Here is a 24,848-nt window from a genome sequence, read left to right on the forward strand (position 1 = left end):
CAAGGGAGTCCCCAGGCCGTATTCATCCCTGAGACAGGAGCCTGGGGCTGACAGGTGAACCCCCTCCCAGCACTTTCTCCTCTCGAGTTAAGACTTCGGGATTCCTGACTGAGGAGCCCCGCATGAAGTAAGAACAAGTACGGTGATGTCTACCATTCAACATTCCTGCTCCCCTTCCCCACGACCCCCGGCATGCAGCCCCTACCCCAGCCCGGCCCACAGCACCTGAGTTCATCGGCTCTGCTGACTCTAGCCCAGGGATCCAGTGTCCTGGACCTGCCCACTGCGCCACAGGAAATGCACAACCGAACCCAAGTCAGTCATGGGAAAAATAAAAAGGGTATTACTTTTTTCTTTTTTTTTTTTTTTTTTTTTGCTTTTTCAAGTCCAGTTTCCCTGAATGAACACAAATATATAGATATATATATCCTTTTCCTAGGTTTGATTCCTCCCCCAAGAATAAAATAGAATATTTACAAAACAAAACCCCCGAAACCTCTTAAAAACCCTACAGACTTTGAAGTTCACTATTTCTTTAAAAAAAAAAAAAAAAAGTTCCCGAAAGCAACAAGAAAAGAAATTCAACTGATCTTGGCTCAGGGGTTTCATTCAACGCAAGGAGCTGGGTGTGGTGAGTGTGTAATGAAGAGGGAAAAAAAAAAAAAAAGGGAAAAAAACACAGTGCAGGGATGTATGAGGTAAACAGGATTGGCCTGTCCAAACTAGACACCAGTCCACGTGGGTCCACCAGGGCTGCAGGAAAGCCCTAGGAGACATCTGCCTCTCTTGTTTCTCATTTCCTTTGCTGCTCTCACAATTCGTCTCTCTGAATGTCCGAAACCTGAGTAATTCAAGTGTTCCTTGGTTTTCCCCTGTTTTATTAAATTTTCTTTATATATATATATATATATATATGTATATATATATTTTCTTTTCTTTTTGGCGTTAGCTGTCGCTCCTTTGTGGATACCTCCCCTCCCCACCCGTATCTCCCGCCATCCCGGCCCCTGCTTGGCCCACCTGGACCCCCTGCCCCGTCTGGTGGGCTCCCAGGGTGAGGAGTGTAGCGGTTAAGGCAATGAGTTATTTGAGGTAGAAGATGCGGGGGGTGCAGACAACCCCGCTGGCCCCGCCTGGCTGCCCGTGCTGCTGCTGGTCCCGCTGTTTGCTCCCCGGCTGCTGCCACCTCCGCCTTTGCTGGGAGCCGAGGGTGGCGTGGGGGCCGGCGGCTGGGCGAACAGCACTCCTGGTGCAAGGACAGGAGACAAGTCGTGGAGAATTTAAAAGATCATGTGACAGGTGCGAGGGATTCCTGAGCGCTGACCCCCTGTAAAGAGCGTGCCCGCCCCCCTACCCCCGGCTTCCAGGTCACCACCATCTCCTCAGCCTCCCCCCATGGGGGGGTGGGGGGGGGTCTTTACAGCAACCGAGCTGTTCTGTGTCAACATCGCCACCTGGTGGTCTATAGGAGCCATGGGTCTGATCACATTTTTTTTTAGAAGGAACCTGGAAACATCGTTTGCTATAAGATATATAACACAGGATACGTATTTCTGAGCACTTACTCTGTGCTGAGCTCCGTGCTAAGTATAGGACACAGACTATCTCGCTTGAGTCTCATGAGGGAAGAGGTCTGGGCTCAAGAAGCCACACCCCCCGTGGGGGGGGGCAACCAGGACTCGGGAGAGAGAGATGTGGTCAAGGTGGGCATGGGGGCTGGGTGGTCCTACCTGTGTACATGATTCCATTAATCTCTACTGACATGCTAATACTGTTGCTGCCATTGGTGTTGGTCAGGTTCGCAGCCGAGTCCTGGCGGCTCTCGGAGCCTGCGGGAAGAAGAAAAACCACCCTTTGTAATCATAAACCCACCTATGCAATGATCTGGGTCACGTGGGTCACCCACCAGACGTGAAGCTTCACGAAGCGCTGGACAGGATCTCTCAGCAGCGCACACAGTAGGTACTCAATAAATACTTATTGAATAAGAATGAATTTGTCTCAAGTTTGCTTTTTTCTTGATAACAAGTATTTTTTCTTTTTCTTTTTTATAATTTTTACTGGACTATAGTTGATTTACAGTGTGTTAGTTTCAGGTGTACAGCATGATTACAAGTCTTAAGCGGTGTCCCCACACCCAAATCATGTCATTCTTTTTTCTTTGGCTGTGCCACGTGGCTTGTGGGATCTTAGTTCCCCGACCAGGGATTGGACCCAGGCCCTCGGCAGTGAGAGCGCAGAGTCCTAACCACTGGACCGCCAGGGAATTCCCCATGTCATTCTTTTTAATGACCACAAAGTATTCCAGACTTGATTCATGAATTGCCCTACTGATGGACACACTAGTGACGTCATGCAAATAACTGCAGTGAACATCCTTGAAAACCTGTGTTTCCTTGTTTCCCTACATTAGTTCTGCTCTAGATACCAAGCAGAATCACCCAGTCATGGGGCAAGCACATTTTCTATTTTTAAAAGAGACTGCCAAGTTGTCACCTATTTACGTTCCCACCAGCAGGACCGATGGGGCCCATTTCCGCACATCCTGACCAACGTTTGATATTATCAAACTCTGACGCGTGAAAAATGGTATCTCCTCGTTAACTTGCAGATCCCCAACTAGATGGAGTTGAACAGTTTTTCCTATGAGTTTACGAGTCACAGCTGCCCATTTCTTCTACTGGTTTGTTTGCCTTTCTATCTTATTGATCTGTAAGCACTCTTTACACATGGTGGCTACGAGGCCCTTGTGTGCATGCAGGAAGCACAGAGGGTCTGAGCGCCAGGGTGGTACCTTGGCTGTTGATCCGGATGCTCATAGGCAGCTGGGCCGTCATGGCCAGAAAGTTCTGCTGTAGCGCTCGCTGCATGAGCCTCTGCTGTTCCTCTGCCACCAGGGCCATCTTCTTCTCAGGAGGCTCCCCAGACTCCAGCTTCTCCCGGAGCTGCTCCAGGGCGGCTGCCTGTGCCGCCACGGCCGCCTGGGCCGCTACTGCCTGGGCTGCCACCACAGGGTGACCCGCCAGGGAGACTGGCAGGCGGCCGGGGACCGTGATGGGGATGGCCGAGTCCTCCTCTGGACAGGAGAGAAGAGGGGTTGGTGGCCAGAATGGAACAGAGGTGGCCCACTCCCCACCTCCCATCCAAGGTAGGAATGTGCCCCCTTGAATACCTCTACCGATGGGGCGCTCACTTCCTTTCCAGGGAAGTGGACAGGTTTTTGAAAAGACACAAGTGCTATAAGATCCTTTCTAGTATCAGGCTGACATCAGATACCAGCATAATGGTAATATAGGTCATGGTGACAATACTAGTTACAGTGACAGTATCATAGTAGTATTTAGCATTAGTGTTATAGAGAGACCACAATAGCACATATTACATATAATACTAGTTACGACAAGAGCTCACCACATGTCTTGTCTAAAGCACTTAACGTGAACCGTCTCAACAATCCCATAACCACCTAGTCACCCTTTTCTCCACTTTACCGCTGAGGAAACCAAGGCTCAGAGAGGATGGATAATTTTCCTGAGGCCACAGACCTGGAGAGAGGTTGAGCTGAAATGAAACCCATGCAGCCCAACTCCAGAACCAGCTCCTAACCATTCCCCTGTCCTGTGGTTGAAACAAACGTCCCCGTGGTTCCCACCCACTGGTCCCACTGTCCCTTCTTCTGACTCTCCCTCCCGTGTCTATCCCTGGTGGCCTGGGGCTGCCTCTCCAGGAGGGTCCCCACTCCAAACTTTTCAGTTGCCAGGCCCTCTGCCCTGGAGTCTCTGTAGCCCTTTCTGCTTGCCTCCCTCTCAGCTGAAAAGAGCCCCTGGGACCCATCAGAACCAGCTTTTCCTGGCCCCCTCAGTAGCTCCATTAGGTCCGAACCTCTCTCTTATCCGCCCCCGTCCTCCCTAGCTCCAGCACAGGACCTCGCATGCAGCAGATGCCTAATGACATTCACGGGTATCGCTTCAACTCCCCAAGGCTGGGGGGTAAACTGAGGCTCACAGAGGCCGGAGGGAGCTGACACTGGTGAGACCCCATTCACCTTAGATCTGACCAGCCCCAAATTTTCAGGGCGCTGTGAGGATCACCTCGGATCCCCGGGCCAAGCTTGGGAAGTAGGGAGTCACAGCTCATGTGGCAAATGAGAAACGGAACCTCGGACAGGTGCACCGACCTGCTTGAGGCTGGGCCACCACATGTGCTGTTGGTGCTTCTGTGTTAGTGAGGATTCAGAGACTTGCTGGAAGAGGGGACTGTGATCGGCTGGTGATGTCTGCCATGGATGGGGACTAGGGGTGGGGGACTGCCAGCTACCTGCAACCCCAGGCCTGTTGCACGCTGGGCATTTTACACACTGAAGACTCCCTAACACCCCCACAGAGAAGGCATAATTTCCCCCACTTTACGTGTAAGGAAAGCTGGGCTCAGAAAGGGGCAGTGAGCTGCCCAGGGGCACCTAGCAATAGCTTCAGGGGTGGTTAAAGAGTCCATTTGATGACCCACACGACACCCTTGGTCTCTGGTGGGTCAGTGTGTTCAGGAGGATTCTAAAGCTCAAAGGGAAAAGAACACAGTGATCAGCTAGTAATGTCCGCCACGTGCAAGGGACTAGAGAGAACGACAGCGATGAAAAGCATCAGCCTTGGACTTCCCTGGTGGCACAGTGGCTAAGAATCTGCCTTCCAATGCAGGGGGCCCAGGTTTGATCCCTGGTCAGCGAACTAAAATCCCACATGCTGTGTGGCCAAAAAATAAATTAAAAAATCAAAAAATCAAAAATAAATAAATAAATAAATAAATAAATTAATTAAATAAAAACACCAGCCACAGGCAAGTGGACTGGGCCAATGCTACAGTAAAACAGTGATTAATTAGTAATGTCTGCCACGGGTATAGGATGGGAAAATTGGGCTTGATTTGCCATGTCTGCCTTGGCATAGAACTGGAGGAAAAAATTATTGATTCGTGATGTCTGCCGAGGGCACAGGTTCAGGGGAAATGAATTGATTAGTGATGTCTGCCTGCTACGGACCTGGGGCTGGAAAAATGGCAATTGATTAGTAATGTCTGCCACAGGCACAGCACAAGCAGGTTGGCCGCCCTCTTACACACCAACTTTGGGGTCTATCATCCCGGTTACCCAGGGAAGGGAAAAGGCGGCCCCCTCCCTGGGACACACTGCCAGGCTGAAGCTGAGTCAAGATCAGGCCCCAGGCCCCATGCAGCCCTCACCTTTCTTGATCTTGGGGGCTGGGGTGATGGAGCTGCCGTTGGTGCTGGCGGCCAGGCCCAGGGAGGACACAGGGAGCTTGGGCGAGGAGAGCATGCTGTGGGCCCCGCCCGGTGAGTAGGCGAAGAGGGAGCCCCCAAAGCTCTGGCGCCGGCCCTCCCTCCGGTTGCTGTCGATGGCCGCCTGGAGCTCATTGGGGTTGCTGAGGCCACGCTTCTCACACTCGTACGGGTACAGGTACTTCATGTACCTGCGGGCAGGAGCAAGGGGACAGGATGGCACCTGGGATGTCTCTGGGGTCTGCATAAAGCCAAGCCCCGCTGCAGCACCAGCTCCCCATCCCCATCCCGCAGCTCTGCCCGGAAGCACCCGGCAGCCCTCCAAGCCGTGGTCCTTGCCTGTGCTGTTCCCTCTGTCTCAATGCCTGTCCTGTGACATGTCCCCATCCCCGTCCCCACATCGACTACCTGCTATTCCTTCAACACTCAATTTGCATAGCCTCAGAGCCAGGACATTCCACCCTCCACCCTCCCCACTCCTCCCTGCCTTGGGTCCTTTCTGCCCAGACGCTGCAGGTGGGCACTCACTGGGTGCGCAGCGTGAAGGCGGCGCTGGTGATGGACGTGGGCAGGTTGAGGCCCTTGGTGATCTCCCGCCACAGCTTCTTGTTGATGACCTCCACCAGGCCGCCCTTCTCCGTTACCAGCACGTACAGCATGAACAGGTCGAGCACCTGCTTGGCCATGATGGGGATGCGGTTCACGGGCGTCCCTGCAGGGAGGGGGGGTGCTGTCACCTGGGGTGGTGCCCAACGCGTCGGTGAGAGCGGGTCCCCTCGGCATAGCTGAGCTGGGGCGGCTCACTCTCTTGGGGGCCGTCCCGGACGCTGTGAGGGGTGGAGCAGCCTCCCTGCCCCACCCACTGGATGCCAGGAGAGAAGCCCCCAGTGTGACAACCACAGCTGTCCCAGGCATCACCCAGTGTCCCCTGGGGGCAGGGTCGCCCGGGTGAGACCCCTGCTTGCGAGAGCCCTGAGGAGGCAGCTCTGCCTCAGTCTCTCCATCAGTGATCTGGGCTCATGCTGCTCTCACCTGGGTGGGTGAGGGGGGAGCTGCAGGGCCAACCTGGGGGCCCAGCATGTGAAACACAGCCGTTGTTATTCCTCCTACAGACACGACAGCTGCCAAAACAACTCTGCTGTGTTGGGGGCTTTGCAGTGGGGGAGGGAGAGCTTGATTAATCCACTTTGCAGCTTAGACAGTGGGGAGGTGGGCCAGACCTGGGAGGGAGGGAGGGAGGGAGGCTGGGGGTGGCCCAGCCTCAGGAGGGGGCTCCTCCCTAAAGACAGTCCTGCTCCCATCTTACACCCACCCTGATGCTCCAAGCCCCTGCACACGCCATCTCCCTGTCACCCAGAAGCCCCAGCCGTGGGAGCCCTTAGGTCTCAGCTCAGCCTGCCTGGCACCATCCTGGCTGAGGGTGGAGAAGCCCCCACTTAAACCTCTCTCCCTGGCAGTGAAAGTACGGGTTTACTGTCTGTGGCCCCCACCTGCTGTCCTGCTCACATGGGGTCCCCCGGCGCCCAGCCTGGCATACAGCAGGTGCTCAATAAACAGTGAAGGTTGATGGCCCCCATCCCAGCCCTGGGGGCATGCTTGCCGCCCCTGCAGAGATGGCAAAGGGAAGCTCCAGGATGGGCTCCTGCTCCCTGCCCCTGCCCTGGACAATGCCCTGTACCCAGAACCCTGCTTCCTGGTCCCCACTCTACAAGCTGGACATCCCGGAACCACCTCCTGCCAACCTTGGCCACTGCCGGGCCCTTCCCGGGTTGCAAAATCCCCAACGAATGAAGACCTCCTGGAGTGGGTGGAGGAAGATGGGCCTCAGACCCCCACGCTATCCGCTTCATTTTCCAGCCCAGGAAGGAGAGAGAAAAGCAACGCCAGGTGTCAGCAGCACACCCAGCCCCAGAGATGCGCCCACAGCGCCCACCCGGCCCACCCAGGACGCTAGTTTAGGCTCTGCATTGGGAAAAAGAAGGAATCACACCAAAGCTCCTCCTGGGACCCTGCGCCCTGGCTCGGCAGCCAGGCGGCGGATGTTTATAGAAGGAGCGGGGCTGGGAGAGCACAGAGAGGCATTGATGGAGGCAGGCGGGGGTGGGGGGGGGCGATAAGGAAGGGCGGAGAGGTCATCAAGGAAACTGCAGGAGGGTGGGGTGCAGGCAGGACCCCTCCTCCATGTCCAGCCCCCAGAGAATTCTGAGAGATATCCAGTTGGAGGTTTTTACTTTGTGATGTGGGTGAAAGACTACTTTATTATGGGATGCAGGACATGGTATCCAGATTCTCAGCCCCAAAGCCCCCGACTCCAATTATAGAGGGGAGGGTTCAAGAGGAAGGTAGGGAAGAGAGGGCCTTGGAGCTGGGTTTTGAGGGTTGCATAGGAGTTTGTTGCTTCCTGTCCTCCAGGAGCACCTGGCTTGGTGAGGGAGACAGGGCTGGACACAGACCCTTGAAGCCCTGTGTGGCCAGGAGCTGGGGTCCCCAGAGAACCCCAGCCTCACCACTCTGGGGCAGCTCACCATACTTCCTCTGTGCCTCCAGGACACCAGGAGCCCAGTCTGGGGCAAAATGGGTGGGCTCTGGGCCTGGGAGCTTGGAGCCCCATGGTGGGGGTGGGGGGTAGTGGGGGGCTCAGGTAGGTGTGGACAGGATGATAAAGGGTGGGTCGATCTCTCTGACCACATGGGGGGGTGGGGGGGGCGAGGGGGGGCAGCAGGCCTGGCTGGGTCTGGATTCCTCCATCCCTGGCACAGGAGGGGTTAACGTGGAGGCCGCAGCCCCCTCCCCTCTCATCTCCTTCCCTTCCGGCCTGGGCCTGGTTGGGTCTGTGTTTACAGAAGCTGCTGGCAGGGAGGGGCAGCCAGGGGCCCTGGACAAAGAAGCCGCCTGGCTGGCCCCTGCCACAGTCATAGCCCATGCGGCTCCCCTGCCCGCCCCACCCACCCCCGCCAGCCCCGCCCCGGCCCCGCCCCTTCCTGCCTCTGTGGCTCAGAGGCCCTCTCCCCTCTCCAGGCCTCAGTTTCCTTCCCTGAACAGTGGGGGTCGTGATAACCCTGCTGGGGGGGTCTGGGCTATCAAGGAAATGAGCCCCACCCGCAGTGGGTGCTCCTGGGACCCCCGGCTGGCTGGCAGCTCTGAGCTGAGGGAGGGCCCTGGGGACCCTCTGGGTGCCCTCCTCCCCCATCCTCCCTGGGCCTGGCTCACCCTGAATGCTCCCGACGTCCCCCAGCGTCTGGGCCGTCCGTTTCCCCACCTGGACACCCACCCAGACCAGTCCCTGCTCCCCAGGCCTGGCCTCCGTCCCTGGTCGTCTCGCTGTTCTCAAGGCCGCGTCTGGCATCCGCCTCACCCCAGACCCCAGGGCGTAGGGGAATACAGGTGGCTTGGGCCTGGTACACTGTTGGCGCATAATAACTGTGGACCTGGCACTCAGCCCATCTGGGGCACTGCCACATGGGGGGGAATGTTGGTGGCCCACCTTACAGATGGGGGAACTGAGGCCCCAGGTGGGAGCAGGGAGGGGCCTGGACCCAAACCTCCCACCAGTGGCGGCAGGAAGGCCAGGCTCTAGCCTGTGGGGAGCTTCTGTCCTGCCACCCAGCGCCCGCCCGCCTGCCTGACTGGGGAATCCAGCCCTGCTCCCCAAACAGGGGCAGCCCCGCTGCGGGGGATCCGGGGAGCCAGGACCCCACTGCGCCCGGGTCTCAGCAGCAAGGGAGGAAGCCTGGACTGTCAGTTCTGGGTTGGGGCCCTGAGACCCCCCCCCCACCCAAGGACTTACCCCTCAGACTCTCACAGCTGTGTCTCCCCCATCAGACCCTCAGGGCTGGGCTGTGTCTCCTGCCAGATACCCATGGCAGGATGGTGCCACTTCTCTCAGACCTCCCCCGCCACCATGGCAGGGCTGTGTCTCCCCCCTCAGGCATCTCTTGGATGCCTCCGGCCACAGAGAACTCACTCACAGCCTCGCTGACACACCTGCCCCGGGCAGTGGCCAGCAGGGCCCCCCATCCTGCGTGCTCATATCCGGGACTTCCCGGCGGGCAGGCCTCACCTCGCTTCTGCATGAAGCTGAACAAGTCATCCAGGAACTCCTTCCTCTTGGGGTCCCCGTCCAGTTCGTAGAGCTGCGACGGCAGGGAGGGGATGGATTAGTTGGTGCCAGAGCTTGGGTGCGGGTGCCACGTCCACATGGCACGGAGGGCCAACCGAGGGGTCCCGGCCCCAGACCCCCGGCCCCCCACAGTCCAAACATCTCCTGAGGCCTGCCCCCGCCACTGTCAGACAAGGACCCTGAGATACCTGTCCTGGGGCGGCCGTAACAGCTGACCGCACACTTGGCTTAAACCACACAGATTTATCCTCTCCCGGCTCTGGAGGCCAGCCGTCTGAGATCAAGGTGTGGCAGGGCTGTGCTCCCTCCAGAGGCTGGGGCGGGGGGCGGCTGCGGGGGGATCCTTCCCGCCTCTTCCAGCTCCTGGGGCTCCAGGTGTCCTGGGCCTGTGGCTGCATCACCCCGGCCTCGGCCTCTGTCTTCACGTGGCTTCTCCCTGTGTCTCTGTGTCCAAATCCCCCTTTCCTTATGGGGCATCACTCACTGGCTTTAGGGCTACCTCATCTCCACCCGTAACTAATCACATATGCAAAGACCTGATTCCCAAATCATGTCCCGTTCACAGGTACCTGGAGCTCAGACTTGAACGTGTAATTTTTGGGGGCACAATTTATCCCACCTAGACCATCGCCACCACGAGGATGGTGGACGTCCGGCACGGTCCACCGAGTCACACGTGTGTGCTCCTGAGAGGCGGCCCATTTTGTAGCTGAGGCACAGAGGCAGGCCTGAGCCTGGAGTCAGGATTCTCGGGGACTCTCAGCACAGGCTCTGTCCTGCGCACCTGCTGCCTGGGTTCACCAGTCACCGGGGCGGGGAGAGGGCCTCGGTCTGGGCTATCAGCGGGGCAGGGGGTCCCCAGACTCAACCCTCAGCTCCCAGGTGCTGGCAGGCAGGGGAAGCCAGCAGAGATAGAGAGCAAAGTTGGGAGGGGGGTTTGCCGGGGGTGGGCAGTGCAGATAGCAGGCTTCAAATTAAGCTTTGGGGAATGCAGTCCCCATGGCCACCTGGACACAGAGCAAGTGGGACTGTGTGGGGCCTTGAAACCACCAATTAGCCCCGGCTGGGATAATCCGTCATCAGGGCCCAGGAACACACTGATGCCCAGCTCCTGCGGTATGGGACATCCCCGGGCCTGGGGACGCAGGGTCCTCGGGTTGGCTACCCCTCAGCCACCTCGCCCCTCTCTGGGCCTCAGTTTCCTCATCTGTGTAATGGAGAGAAAGTGGGGCCCGCGGGGTACAGGCCGGGGGGGCCAGGAGCCCAGACCTGGGTGGTCGAGGCCGGGCCTTTGTCTCCACCCTGCCAGAGCCAGCTGGCCAGCTGCATTCCTGCACTGATTTATGGTGGCCAGGGAGGCCCCGTTTTTCCCCCTGCCTGAGGGGTGTGGGGCCTGCAGGTGGACCTTCCCATGGGCATGCACCCGCCTGGGCCGCCTCCACCGCCCCTGCCCCATCCCCATTCCCCCTGCCCGCACGGCCCCCAGCACTGTGTGCGCCCCTCGCCCCCCTCTCCCCTCAGTCCCTTCATCAGATCCCCATGGTTCACAACCTGGTCCAGTCTCCTGTCTGTCTGCCCGGCTGGAACGTCGGGGATTTTGTCTGTTCTGTTTTCAGTGTCTAAAATGGGGCTGAGCACACAGCAGCTGCTTAATAGATGCTCGTTAAGTGAACCTTGATTTTCTCGGCCGCAACGTGGGCCAGGCTGGGCAGAGAAGACCAGAGAGACTTGTGGGGAATTGCCCTCAAATTCCCATCCACCCGGAACCTCAGGATGGGACCTGATCTGGAAATAGGGTCTCTGCAAATGACATTAGTTACGATGAGGTCCCAGAGTAGGGTGACTGGTGTCCTTATGAGAGGAGGAGAGACACAGAGACACACGGGGAGATAGAGGCAGAGACTGGGGTGACGCCTGGAGCCCCCAGAAGCTGGAAGAGGCAAGAAGGACCGTCCCCTGGAGCCTGAGCAAGGCCCAGCCATCCCCTGACCCCAGACGTCAGTCCTCCAGAACTGAGAGTAAATCCCTGTTGTTCTAAGCTGCCCAGTTTGTGGTCATTTGTTACGGCCGCTCCAGGAAGCTCACAGGGGACCACCGAACCTCAAGCCCTTCCTGACGAGGGGGCGACATCTCCTTCCTTGAGATCCCGACCCTGGTGGAGGGGGGTCCACCCGGCATGAACCCCTTCCTGGGCCCAGCTCCCGCAAGAGAGCCCAGTGCCCCTCCTGCCTCAGTTTCCCCATCTTTCAGAGACAGTGGGTGATAAACACAATAGCTTCACCCTGAGCTCCTGGAACCATCAGGACCTCCATATGCCAGGTGGGGAAACTGAGGCTCAGGGCAGAGAACAGCTGCCGGGCAGAGGCGGGCCGGCTTGGTAGGGGGCCCGTTAACTCCCAGGCCAAACGGTGGGCGGGCTGCCGTGGCACGGCCAGACCCCCGAGGGGCCAGGGCATTGTGCGAGGCCATAAAGGGGGTGGGCAGGCTGCCGACAGAGAAGGAAGCTTTAATGGCTGTTGCTGTGGGCAGCCGACAACAAAGACGGGCAGTAAAGGCCGCCCCAGCTTTATGGGGCTCTGGGCCCAAGTTCCGCACCCCTGCAGGGTGTGTCCTGCCCTGGCCAGCCGGCTAGGGCTGCCCACCAGGCCTCAGGGATGGGGGAGCTGGGGGCGGTGTCCAGGCCCCCTGTGGTGGTGTCCGGGGGCCCCCCTCGTGAGCCCCTGGGCCCGGCTGCCTGTCCTCACAAGGCTCTCAAGCCACACAGCTGGGCCACAACACATCCTGAGCCACGCCCAGGCCTCGGGCCCACCTGGGCCCTCTGGCTGAAACCCTGTCCCTTTCTGGACGGACCAGGAGGCACTGTCATACCCCGAGCTGCAAACCCAGGCTGGAGGTTGGGCAAAACCTCAGTAAACACCCCCGCCTTGGGCTGAGGCCCCAGATAAACTGCCCCACTCTCCCCTCCCCAGAGCCTGATTTCCCCGGGGCCACTGCGCGCTCTGATCACGGGGCCACCTCCACCTCCCGCCAGCTCTGAGGACACCCCGCCTCTCTGCGGCCACACGTCCCAGAAGACCTGCCAGGGCCGCTCCCAGCTGACCTCTCACCAGCCTTCCCGCTGCTTCTCAAACCCGCCAGGGGCCGCGGTCCCCGCTCCAGGCCTTTGACCTGGCAGCTCCTCTCTCGGAATGCCGTCCTGGCTCTGCCCTAGCTCTGTCCCCGCGGGCTTCCCCGTCGTCGCCCAGGTCTCTGTTCCCACGTCGTCCTGGAGAGAAGCCCCGCGGCACATGCACCGATCACGGGCGACTCTCCTGTGTACCCCACTCCCCCGCACCACCAAGCCGCATGGGTTTACACACTGGTCTGATCTCCTGTCCACATGCCCTGGTAGGGTGTTCGGGATTTTGTCTGCTTGGTTCCCAGTATCTAGAATTGGGCACCCAGCAGCTGCTTCATAAATGCTCGTTAAGTGGACCTTGATTTCTCAGTGCAACGTGGGGGTGGGACCCCCTATCCTTTCCCAAGCCCGAGATGTGTCTGTGCACAACCCACGCTTCGGGCCACCTGCGTCCTGGCATCGGGCAGACAAGGGTCTTGGGGGCACTTGGAGTCTGCCCTGCTGGGTTCACATCCTGTCCTCCCCAAGCCGCATCTGTGAAGGCGGTACAGAACCCCGAGGATGTGGGTGTGGACATGCGGGCCTGGGCTGGGGGCTCCCACAGAGGCTCCCAAGCACACACCTCCCTTCCCGTTTTCCACCTGCCGGGCGGGGTCACCAGGACAGGCCCCGCGCCCCTCCGCCGGTCTCTGCTGTGGCTGGGCCCCTACCCAGTGACGGAGGGCGTGCATCCGCTAGTTACCGAGGCTGGACTGCCCGCGTGTCCATCTTCCCCCTCCCCAGCACCACCCACTTCACAGACGGGAAACTGAGGCACAGACCAAGCAGAGCCAAGCCCCCACCCCTGCTGAGCAGCCAGAGGGGCCTTCCCGGGCAGCCTGGGCGAGACTCTCCCCTGCCTTACAGTCTCCCATGGCTTCCCATTGCCCCCATCAAGGACCTCACTTCCCCTGCGGTCACTGCTGGCCTGTCACCTCCTTGCCCCTCACCTCCCTCTGCTCGCCCCCGTGGGCCTTGTCACAGGCCCTCACCTCAGGGCCTTTGCACCTGCTGCTCCCTCCTCTGGAATGCAGTTCCCCGGATCTCCGCAAGGCTCCCTCCTTCCCCTCCCAGCCCCTCCTCACCCTCTGACCCCGGCCTCTGCCTCAGTTTCCTTTGCAGCAAAGGCGCAACCCAGCCTCATGCCACACATGGATTTCTCAGTGGACACTCGACCACGTTGGGAAGAGGATGAGCATGAAAGGCCACCTGCCTCGCTCTGGGTCCAGCCCAGGTGGGAGGGGGAGGCTGGAGGGGAAAGGAGGGGGTCCCGCGGAGGGACCCCGCCACCCACCCTTCCGCAGAGGGTGGAGGGGCCAGCCTGCAAGGAGGAAGCAGATAAAGCAGGGCAGGCTCGGGGTCAGGTAGTGGGCGGGGGAGGGGCCAGGGAGGAAAAAGTGAGATAACCTCCCCTCCCCCAAGTGCGCAAGGGGCAAACAGGAAATTCTTGTTTGTGGCGAAAGGTGAGCATTTTCACTACCACCAGCTTCGAGGAGCTCCCAGCCAGGTCAGTGGGTTGTGCTGCTGACCAGGCCTCGATGACCCCCGGGGTGGGGCCCCCTCCCCCGAAGCCGCCCTGCGGGGACAGCAGACCCCTCGGGAGCCAGGGCACCATGCATGCCCTGGGCCCACCTGCCAGCCTGAAAGAGGAGGGCAGGCCAGTGGCCTCCATCAAACCACAAGGGGGGGACCTGGTGCAGGGGGGAGGGGCGCCCCCAGGGCCGCCCACACGCGGGAGACCCCTCCCCGGCACCGTGTCCCCAACTCCAGCCTGCACGGGGCCCAGGGCGGCGACCAGCCCAAGGCCGAGGGGCCCCAGCTGTAAAGAAAGCACCCGCTCCAGGGCCCCCAGGAGGAACTTTGCCCCCTTAACGGTGTCTGCTCAGTCCCCCTCCCGACACCCAGGCGGCTCCAAAGTCCGCGGGGCCCTACCTCGGATGCACGAGGCCACTGGGCGGCAGGGGGACTCCAGGAGTGAGGCCGTGTCCTTGGACGGCAGATACAGGGACAAAATCAGGAGAAACCGGGAGCGTTCGGGGGACCGGCAACCCCCAGCCCCGGAGAAGAACAACCTTGTCCCTGGCAGCCACCGATGTGGCAGGGAGAGGCCCACAGCTGGGAACAGGTGGAAAAGGCCCCCTCGTGGTTTTTTTCTTTTTATGGCCCCACCGTGTGGCCTGTGGGATCCTAGTCCCCCGACCAGGGATTGAACCTGGGGCCCCTGCAGTGGAAGCCCCAAATCCTAACCACTGGACTGCCAGGGAAGTCTCGAAAAAGGCCCGTTTTTGCACTTGTGTCCAATACGGCTCACGGGCAACCAGAGAAGGATGGCTTCCCCCACGGCCAGAACGGCGGGAACAGACACCGTCCATGTGTGGGGACCATGGGGACCCCGCTGGAACCCTGGCCCTTGGAGGGGGTCTGGGAACGGACAAGGATGAACGGTGGAGTGAGGCGTCAGGCAGGGCTGGCGCCGCCCGGGAGCCTCAGGGCCTTAATCTCACCTACCTGGTCCTGGATCGTTAAAAAAAATATTTATGGAGGTGAAAGTCACGTAACACAGAATTCACTGTTTTAAGGTGAACAATTCAGTGGCCTTTGGTGCATTGAACATTGTTCTGCAACCACAACACCTATCTAGTTCCAGAACATTCCATCACCCCAAAGGAAGCCCCGTCCCCATCAGCAGTCACCCCCCTTCCCCTCCCCAGCCCCTGACAACCATGAATCCACTCTCTGTCTCTGTGGATCTGCCTGTTCTGGACGTTTCCCATCAGTGGAATCACACCCTGTGTGTCCTTCTGTGTCTGGCTTCTCTCACTGAGCATCGTGTTCTCAGGGTCCGTCCACGTTGTAGGAGTGTCAGGGCTTCTTCACCCCTTTTCATAGCTGAGTGATGTTCCCGTGTGTGGATGGACCACATTTGTTTATCCATTCACCACTGATGGGCATTTGGGTTATTTCCATTTTTTGGCTATTATTACGAATCTCACTATTTCTATATTCTTTGGGCTTTGGACAAGAACTGATTCATTGTAACTCCCGTAAGCAAAGTGAAACTGCACTGAAAGAGCAGAGAAGCCCGCACAGCTGGTTTTTATCCCTCGACGTCCCCCCACAGAACGCCCAAAAGCAATAGGATGACACTTCCTCCTTGCAGCCCCCCAGGGTGGAGAGTCCAGGGAGCTTTTAATCTTTACATCGAGATCAGCCTGTGTCTCCCCTGCTTCGAAGAGGCCCGTGGCTCCCTGTTGCTGTCAGAAGAAGCCAGACCTCCCGCCTGCCAGGCTGGGGTGTGGTCCTGGCCCCGCAGATACCTGCACCTGGTCCCTCCCCGGCGCTGGCCCCTCGCTGCTCCCAACCTGGTCCTGCCTGGGGCCTCTGCATTGCTGGTCCCTCCACCTGGGTCCCCCTCCTCCACCCTTGCCCTCTTTGGCTCCTGCTGACCCCCAAGCCAAGGCAGTGCCCCCAGTGACATTCCCTGCCCCTCCCCCAGCATCTGTCACGGGTCACGTGGTTCTGTACTTATTTTGGTGATGGTTTCCTTCCCTTCTTTCTTCCCACCCAGATGAGAGCCCCCAGGGCAGAATAGGTAACAGTCGGTAGGCACAGTATACAGCAGGTGCTAAAGAAGGAAGGGAGGAGAAGACGCACCGGGCTCTGGCCCCTGGTTCACGCTCCATCCCAGCTCAGCCCAGGTGTCCCCCGCCTGGCGGCCCCACCCCAGCTGATAAAGCCCCTCCTCACATTATCGGGCCCTGGGAGGCCCTGCGCCCCGATGACTCAGCGCTGGCAGCCGTTGCCCAGGTGGGCAGGGGCCGGGTCCCTGGGGGCCAACCAGCCTCCCCCATTCACAGAAACGCCCACGCGCAGGGCTGGGGGGCGGGGCAGGGCACGGGTGGGGCAGGGGCGGCACCCACACCCCCCCACGGCCCCTCCCCTCGTGCCCACTGAGGCGGGCAGGGGCTTCCGTGCGCACCTGGTGACCGGGTCTCGGTCCGGCACTGGTGCCGCCCCGCTGTAGCCCCGCTTAACCATCCTCTTCCGCAGCCCGGCCCAGAGGATGCGCTCCTGCCCCTTCTCGCCCCCTCCCCAGAGACCCCGGGGCAGGGACAGACAAACGGATGGATGGATGGATGGATGAAGTCTGGCGGGAGGAGGCCGGGTGGGGCGGAAGCACCCGGAGTCTGGAACCCTCCTTGTCAGCCCTCGGGGCTGTGGCCAGGTCAATCAATTTTGCATCCATGACTGAGCACCTTCTGTATGCTTTTTTTTTTTTTTTCCTGGGCTGCACTACACCGTTTGCGGTGCACGGCTTGCAGGATCTTAGTTCAGGGGTTGAACCCAGGCCCACAGCAGTGAAAGCACGGAGTCCTAACCACTGGACCGCCAGGGAATTCCCATCCTTCTGTATGTTAAGGCCTGTGCTGGATGCTGGGGATGCAATGTGCCCAAGAGAGACCCAGACAACCCTTGGGAGCCCCAGGCCTGCGAGGGGCACAGCAGGAGTCACACACAGGCAGGGGGAGGCGGTGAGGGAGCGGGGGCGCCTTTGAAGCCAGCCATCCCTGCAGCAGGATGGGGGAAGGGCAGGCTTGCTTGCTGCTGCACACAGTAGGGGCTTAATCAGTGTTCACCGGGCGACCTCAGGCTCTTCCCACAAGTTGCCCTCCTGGCGCACCTGACCCCTGGGGCCACCCACCCCAGCCAGGCGCAGGGCCACATGGCCCTTTCATTTCCCGTCAGCGCTCCAGGGCTGCAGGGGCCCCCACTGGGCCTGCAGGAAATTGGGGAAGTGATTCTGGGCCAGGCAGAAACATCTGCCAGCTTGGCCCCCCCCGCCCCCCCCAACAACCAGCATGTGCCCCCTCTCCGAAAAGACACGGCACACCCACCCACGAAACAGATATTAATAAAAGTTCCAGAAACAAGTCATAGAGCCTGACCACGAAGCTGACAATTAAAGGCGCTTCTTTCTGGATTTCCAGATGGTGAGGTTCCGGGGAAGTGCCCTTGTCTCTGGGTCAACCTTTCATGTAATTGGGGTCTCCTGGAGCCTCAGTCTTCCCACCTGTGAAGTGGGCAGGGTGCACCTGCGTCATCCAGGTGGGGGACGAGGGAACCATGGGAGCAGATTGTGCAGAGAGAAGAGTCTGGCTCCAGGAAAATGGGCCGGGGGTTGGGGGGCAGGGAGGAGGAGCCACCTTGGTGGCAGGACAAGGCTAGTCACCCGCCAGCTCCATGTCACAGCCGGGGATGCCAGCAGGCCTGGCATTGAGGACGCACTCAGGATGGGGAACAATGTGGAGAAACTTCTAGGAAGGCAGCTGCCCCGCGGCATGCAAATGACATGCAAATCCGGGCGGGCAGCCTCCCATCCACCTGGGAGCCCCCACCCACAGGCCTGGCTCTGAGCAGGCTGCTATCTGCATGGGAGCCCATTTCACAGACAGGGAAACCGAGGTGCTGAGAGAAGGCCGCAGAGCTGGACTCGAACCCAGTACTGAGCCCCTCTGGACCACCTCAGAGCCTTGTGGGGTTGGGGGTGGGACCCTGCCCGAGACCGCCTGGCACTCAGGGGGCACCGGGCAAATGCTTTGGAGTCAGACAGCCAAAAATCCAGAATCTTCTCCCTCTTCACTCCCTCCCTCCCTTCCGCCAGCAATTATGAACCCGACGTTCCATGCTGCTCTCAGGGCATTTCGTTTGGGGGTCCCAGGCCCCCAAAACCCAAGGACGATCATCTAGCTACCACTTAGCCGCTGGCTCAGGGTTCTGAGCCCTGCACCCAGGGCCTGGCGCCCGGGGATTAAAACTCCCACCACGGGGTTTCTTCTGAAAGGAAGCAGCCCTGTTTCCCTGCAGAAGAGCCGCCGGCAGCCGGGAAAGCACCAGAAGGGACTCTCCTAGCGGTCCGGCTGTTCATAAAGATCCACCTGCCCAGGGAGCGAGGTCCCCGTCACCCCCAGCCCAGGTTCGCTGAACGGAAGTGCAGTAGCATAAGAGAGATCGCTGCCCCTCCCTGGCTGTGCTGACCGGGTCCCCACTGTCCCTGGGCCTCCCCCAGACAGCGCAGGAAGGAAGGGGGGTGCTTCCCGCCTCCCACCCAGGAGTCAAGAGGAAGGGGCCCCGGACGGTTCAGGGCTGGGGGTTCCTGCCCGGCACACCTGCAGGAGCCTCTGCCAGACTCCAGGCCGACGGTAAAACAGAACCTGCCTGTGGTGACCAGCGGGCTCAGGGTGCCAACAAACCTACCCGCCGACTGCAAGGGGGGGGACCCTGCTCCTGGAACATCCCACCTCCCAGGGCGCAGCTCCTGCAGTGAATGAGGAGGAGAGGTGAGACCCACGCTGGGCGCCCGGGGGCCGAGCTGGTGCCCGCCACGCCCGCTCTCCTCCACCAGGACCCTCGGTGACCGGTAACCAACAATGGTGACAACAGAACACCAGCTCAGACACTGCCCCTGTTTTCTAGACGGGGAAATGGTGCCCAGAAGGAGGGTGTCAAGAGCAGCTGCCACCCGCACCCCAGCTTGGCTGGGCTCCCCCCAGATGGCAATGGCATCGAAGAAAAGAATAACGCTCGGGAATTCCCTGGTGGTCCAGTGGTTAGGAACCTGCACTTTCACTGCAAAGGGTGCGGGTCCAATACCTGGTCAGGGAACTAAGATCCCGCAAGCCGCGCCCCAGAGGCGCCCTCAGGCCCCACTTCTCATCCAAGAACGGGGCACCCTGTTGGCGGATACATGGACCAGCTGGAGGACACAGGGAGGGGCCGGGCGGGCCGTCGGCCGGGCAGGGTGCCAGCTGAGGCGGGGGCCGCCAGGCCGGGAGAGGGTGGCAGCCAGGCCCACGCACGCCGTCCACTGGGCACTCACGGGAAAAGGGCAGATGGGAGTAATCACAGGGTGATGGGGGCAGGTGGGCAGATGAGGGTGGAGATCGGAAAGAAGAAAGGAAAAGGACAGAGGGAGAGACAGAGAGAGATGTGAGGGAGAGAGAGAAACCGGAGACCTGGGGACAGACGGACCCGGCCAGGTTCCAGGCCCGGCTCCCCCATGCCAGGCAGGGAGGCCTGGGTGAGTCACACCGCTTCCAGCCTCCAGCAAGGCCCCAGGCCCAGCCAGAGCCCCGGGGAAGAACGTAACGGGGCTCGTCCTAAAAGGGGGGATACAGAACAGAAGAAGCGGGCATCCCACCCCGCCCAGAGTTGGCAGCCCCTGGGGCTGGGGGCGCCCCCCTGGGTAGGGGCCTCACAAGCCCGGAAGATACACATTGGAAGCCATGGGGTGGGCTGGGGGACATAACCTAACAAGGCAGAGGCTGGGGTGGCCACGGGGACCCTCAGAGACCCCTCACGGGGCAGAAAGAGAATGTGACACAGCCCCAGGGCCCACGGCCACTCCAGCCTGGGCAGAGATGCCACACCTACCCCCAGGGACACTAGGAGGAGTCACACCACCGCCTTGAGAGAACCCCTGGCCCCGCCCAGACAGACCGCACAGCCCCCCGCCTGGACCTCTACGTGGCATGGACCCGGGTCTGCCCCATGGCTGCACACGGACCCTCCCAGCCCTATCTGGACGCGTGCTCCCAGCCCGACACGTGGACCCTCAGCCCTGCCCAGACCCAGCAGGTCCCACCCCCCGGAGTGGTCTCCAGGCGCACGTGGACACACCCGTCCAGCCAGACCCAGACGCACAAACACAGACACACCCTCGTCCGCTGGCTGGCTCTCAGATAATGGCCCCAGACGGCCCGCCCTCGGCCGCTGCACCCACCCGGCCCCCACTGCCACGTGGCCACAAGGGCGGCCACTTCTGTCTGCTTTGTTCACAGGTGCGTACCTGGTGCCCAGAACGGGGCTGGTACACAGCAGGAGCTCCATACGTGCCTGTGGAAGGCCCAGACTCAGACACACACGCACCCGGGTGCCCAGCCTGGCCTTTGCGCCGTAAAGCAGTCCCATGACCCCGTGGACCACACGGTCGGGGTCCCCTAAGGAGGCTCCATGAGAATCTGCCCGGCATTGCTGAGCCCCAAGGATCAGGGACCCAAAGCCCTCACTGGATTTTGTATTCATTTCCTGGGGCGGCAACAGGCCGGGGGGCTTGGCACAGGGATTTGTTCTTCCACGGCTCTGGAGCCCAGACGTCCAGAATCCAGGTGAGGCAGGGCTGCGCTCCCTCCAGAGGCTCGGGGGAGGGTCCTCCCTTCCTCATCCAGCTTCTGGGGGCCTCTGGGCTTGTGGCTGCACCACCCCAGTCTCTGCCCCCAACGTCACACGGCCATTTTCTGTCTCTGTGTGTCCCTCCTCTTTTTCTAAGGGCACGGGTCGCCCTCCTCCACTATGGCCTCATCTTAACCGCATCACACCTGCAAAGACCCTATCTCCAAACAAGGTCCCCGCTCCGAGATTTTGGGCAGACGTGCCCATTCATGCCCCCCGATAGGTTTCTTCCTGGAATTAGGGTTTCATCTGTTCCTTGGTCATTGTCTGGAAGGCGGGGGTGGCGGCAGGCGGTGCTGACTTTGTGCCCGCCACACCCCTCGGCCCCACGAGACCCCCGCCGGCCCTGACGAGGGGCAAGGCTGCGTCCCGAGCTGGGGCCTTCAATAGGCAGATTGGTTACCGTTTAACCCCGTGACCCCCAATTGTCCTCTGGCCGAGCGCAACTGGGCGAGCAGAGGAGGGCGGTCCGGCCCCGCCTCCACGTGTGCCCACCCACAGCCCACAACCCCAGCTGCCCCCGGCCCCGCCCGGAGCAGTGGATGGCGTCTGCAAACGGGGTCGCTGGGCCTTCCAGAGGGCCTGGGATGCCCCTCCAAGTCACCGCAGGGGGTGCTGGCTCGAGATCAGAAGGCTCGGCGGGTTGAAGGGTCTTTGTGTCAGGTGGGGAAACTGAGGCACAGAGCAGGTGACCCCTGCCCAGCATCCCCCCGCTGCACCTCTGGATCAGAGAGGGCGCACCCCTGTCCAAGATCACACAGCACGTGAGGGGAGGAAGGGATGGAACCTGGCGGTGGGACCCCCTGCAGCCCCTGAGGCCCTGGTCACACCTCGCGGCTCCCTGGGGCTGCGTCAGCAAGGCGGCTCGGGAAGCCACGCGGACGGGCGCGTGCGGCTGACCTGTGCCCGGGCCGCCGATTCACCCACTGACTGGGGCAACGTGACTTTCTGGCTAACGGTTAATGGGCCCCACCGCACGCTCAAGATTCCCGAGACACGGGGCCAGCGGGAGGCACGGAAGGCTCACACACGGGCACACGTGCACGCACACACGTGTGTGCTTGCAGACCCACAAGCATACAGCCACGTGCACACAAAACAGCCACGGGAAAGGGTCACCTGTCATCCACTGTACAGACGTGTGGAACAGGCACAGCGCTGGGATCGACACACACGGATACACAAGCTCAGCCACCCAGACCCCAGGACACACTCACAACACGTCCACACATGCCAGGGCCACGTCGCATGGGGGTGCACGCAGACGTACACAAACACTCCAGACACGGGGACACACAAGCAGGCGCCTGAGGTGACAGATACACACACAAGACGCTGCAGATGGGTCCACATGGCCCCAGACCGTGCACACAGACACACGGGAGAGCCACGCCAACAAACGCATGGTCACGAACACCACAGGGGGGGGGTCTCAAGATGCCCCCAGAGACCCGGCTCTGCAAACACAGACCCCGACACACACAGGGTCCCTCGAGACGGGAACCCCCAGCCCACAGGGACCCCAAGTAGCCACCACGTCCCGACGTACACGCGCTCGCCCACGTCAGCGGGCTGGACCCCACATGCGCCCCATGCCCGCCGGGCACCACGCCCTCTGGCACCATGCGTGTCATTAGAAAGCGTGGGGAGGGGCTGGGTGCTTGGCAGTGACCACCGGGGTGGGGAGCAGCGGTGGGTGTGGGGGGCCAGGCCACAGCGGCAGTGACCCCTCGGCGGTGACCGGGCAGCCGGGCGGCGGCGCCGGGGCCAGATAAGGCTCTTCCGGCTGAGTCAGTGTGGTTCCCAGGGCTGGCACGGGCGGGGGCACGGTGCCAGGGCTGCAGGCAGCATCCTCCCCGCGCCCGCCACGGCCCATCTGGCTCCACGCCAGCAGCCGCAGTGGCTTTGATGAGGTGGGCGCTGTCCCGGGCGGGCAGGGCTGGGCTCCCGGGGGGCTTCTTGGCACAGGTCCCGCCCCCAGCACGGGGCCCAGGGACCCCGGCGCCCCAGGAAGACGCCCGGTGCCAGAGGTGGCCTGCAGGACCCACGGGCCTGGGCCCAGCCCACGCTGTCCCAAGCAAACTGGCTCAACGTCATTGGGCTCAGAAGCCAGTGCCTGACCTCCAGCCTGTGCCCAGAACACACTCCACCAAAAAATTCTCCTCCTCCTCCTCCCTGGTCCCGCCGGACTGGCTGTAGCGCTGGCCTCTTCCACTCCTCCCTGGACTGTAGAGCCCAGAGGGTTCTCCCAGAATCCCTCTCTCTCCCCTAGCACTAAACCATGCTAAGGCCCCCCACTCTGAGCCCACCTTTGCTTTGCCCTAATGTCTGCCCACCCCTACTCCTCCCACTTTATGTTCCAGCCATGCCATTCCAAGATGCAGGCCCTAACCCTTCTCTCTCCATCTGGCCAACTCTTACATGTCCTGCAAAGCCCCAGCTCCAAAGCCCATTCCTCTGGGCAGCCTTCCCTCTAGCCCAGCCCTGACTCTTCAGGGCTGAAGTGCGTGTGTCCCTCTCTGGGCCCCCAGTCTCTGGGGGCTCCCAGGTAGGATGAAGAAACCATCTGCCACCTCTTCCCGGAGTCCCGGCAATTCCTGCTCCCTAACCCCACCCCATTCAGCTCCAAGCAACTCTCACGAGCCCAGAGATGTTCACTGCAGTGTTGTTTACAACAGGGAAACAGGAAAACAGACCAGCGTGTTGGTGTCGGCTCCACAAGGGAACCCGCAACAGCTGAAAAGAACTCGGCTACTTGAAACGCTCTGATAAAACAGACAGATGCAGAGTGAAAATGATGAGAAAAAATGAGAAAAGCAGTGCGTCCAGCTCAGCGTTTGGCAGATCCTGGCAGCCCCCCCCCCCCCCCCCCCGAGAGACCACACTTCGATACCTTATGCGTCACATTTCCGTGTAAATGGACAGAGAAAGGCCTGGGAAAACCGTAGCTACTGCCAGCTAGGTCACAGAGGGGGCTGGCAGGTCTCAGGCCTCACTGGAATCCTTCCCTTTTTATCCCCCACCGGAATGGTGTCAAGTGTCACTTCTGGCATCAAAAAAGGACTTTGAAAATGTATGTACGTGTACCTCCCATAATTTAAAAAAATCGAAGTGAGGTGAAAGGAGCAGAAAAGAAAAACCAAAATGTGACCCCGGCCTCTTGCTGAGGCCCAGGGCTTCACCCCAAGTTGCTTGAACCCATTTCCAGGGCCACACACGCTGGGGTGGAGGAGGACACCCACGGGAATTCAACAGGCCCCAGGAGGCCCAGGGAGGGGAGAGGGGACGGGCGGGGTCCACAGCAAGGCCTCAGCAGCCCCGAGAGGCCTTTCCTGCCTGGGGGCCTGTGTGTCCAGGCACCGGCTCCTGACGCCCTGCTGTCGGGCCCTGGACCAACCGCCTCCGTTTCAGACGAGGAGACCGAGGCTCAGAGGGCCACCCGGGCTCCCCCGAAACCTGCAGCCGGGGGGGGCTTGCCCCTTGCCCCTCACCATCTGTCCACTCCTCCAGTACACCCTGGGGCCAAATCCCAGCTCTGACACCTCCCCCGTGCGACCGTGGGCAAAGCTGCTCGACGGCTCCGTGCCTCAGCTTCCACAGCCGCACGACGGGGCAAATGCAGCGCCCCCCCCGCCCCCCCACGAAGTGAAGGTACACGAGACACACGTGAGACGCTCCGTCTGCTGCCTCTGCATAGTTGGGCGACAAATACCAGCTAGAACTGTCACCCCTATAACTCTGAGCTCATTTACAAGTTGTGGGGAGCAGACACGACCTCGGAGAGGAGGGACAATAAAGATCCCGACCTTTAATGCAAATCAGAACCACAGTGAGACTGCACGCCACCCCACCAGGACGGCTGGAATCAAAGTCATAACCACAAGCGTCGGCGAGGACGTGGAGAAACTGGAAGCTTCGTGGGGCCGGCGGGGACGCAAAATGGAGCAGCCGCCGTGAACAGCAGCTCCTCAGAAGGTTAAACACAGGGTGACCGCATGACGCAGCACCTCCACTCCTAGGTACATGCCCGTGAGAACCGAAAGCACGCGT

At 60.6% G+C, this 24,848-nt stretch overlaps 1 protein-coding gene across 1 annotated transcript in view; it reads right to left on the reverse strand.

The window, feature by feature from the left end:
* Positions 1 to 322: 322 nt before the first annotated feature.
* Positions 323 to 24,848, reverse strand: part of ARID3A (AT-rich interaction domain 3A) — a 29,682-nt gene continuing 5,156 nt past the window's right edge. The window contains exons 3-8 of the mRNA XM_036848995.1: positions 9,353 to 9,425; positions 5,821 to 6,004; positions 5,236 to 5,483; positions 2,795 to 3,076; positions 1,731 to 1,829; positions 323 to 1,246 (exon numbers count right to left, since the gene is read on the reverse strand). Of these exons, the coding sequence (XP_036704890.1) occupies positions 1,071 to 1,246; positions 1,731 to 1,829; positions 2,795 to 3,076; positions 5,236 to 5,483; positions 5,821 to 6,004; positions 9,353 to 9,425 (1,062 nt within the window). The 3' untranslated portion in view covers positions 323 to 1,070. The remainder of the gene's footprint in view (positions 1,247 to 1,730; positions 1,830 to 2,794; positions 3,077 to 5,235; positions 5,484 to 5,820; positions 6,005 to 9,352; positions 9,426 to 24,848) is intronic.

This window comes from Balaenoptera musculus, chromosome 3 (genome assembly GCF_009873245.2).
Source record: "Balaenoptera musculus isolate JJ_BM4_2016_0621 chromosome 3, mBalMus1.pri.v3, whole genome shotgun sequence".
Classification (NCBI taxonomy): domain Eukaryota; kingdom Metazoa; phylum Chordata; class Mammalia; order Artiodactyla; family Balaenopteridae; genus Balaenoptera; species Balaenoptera musculus.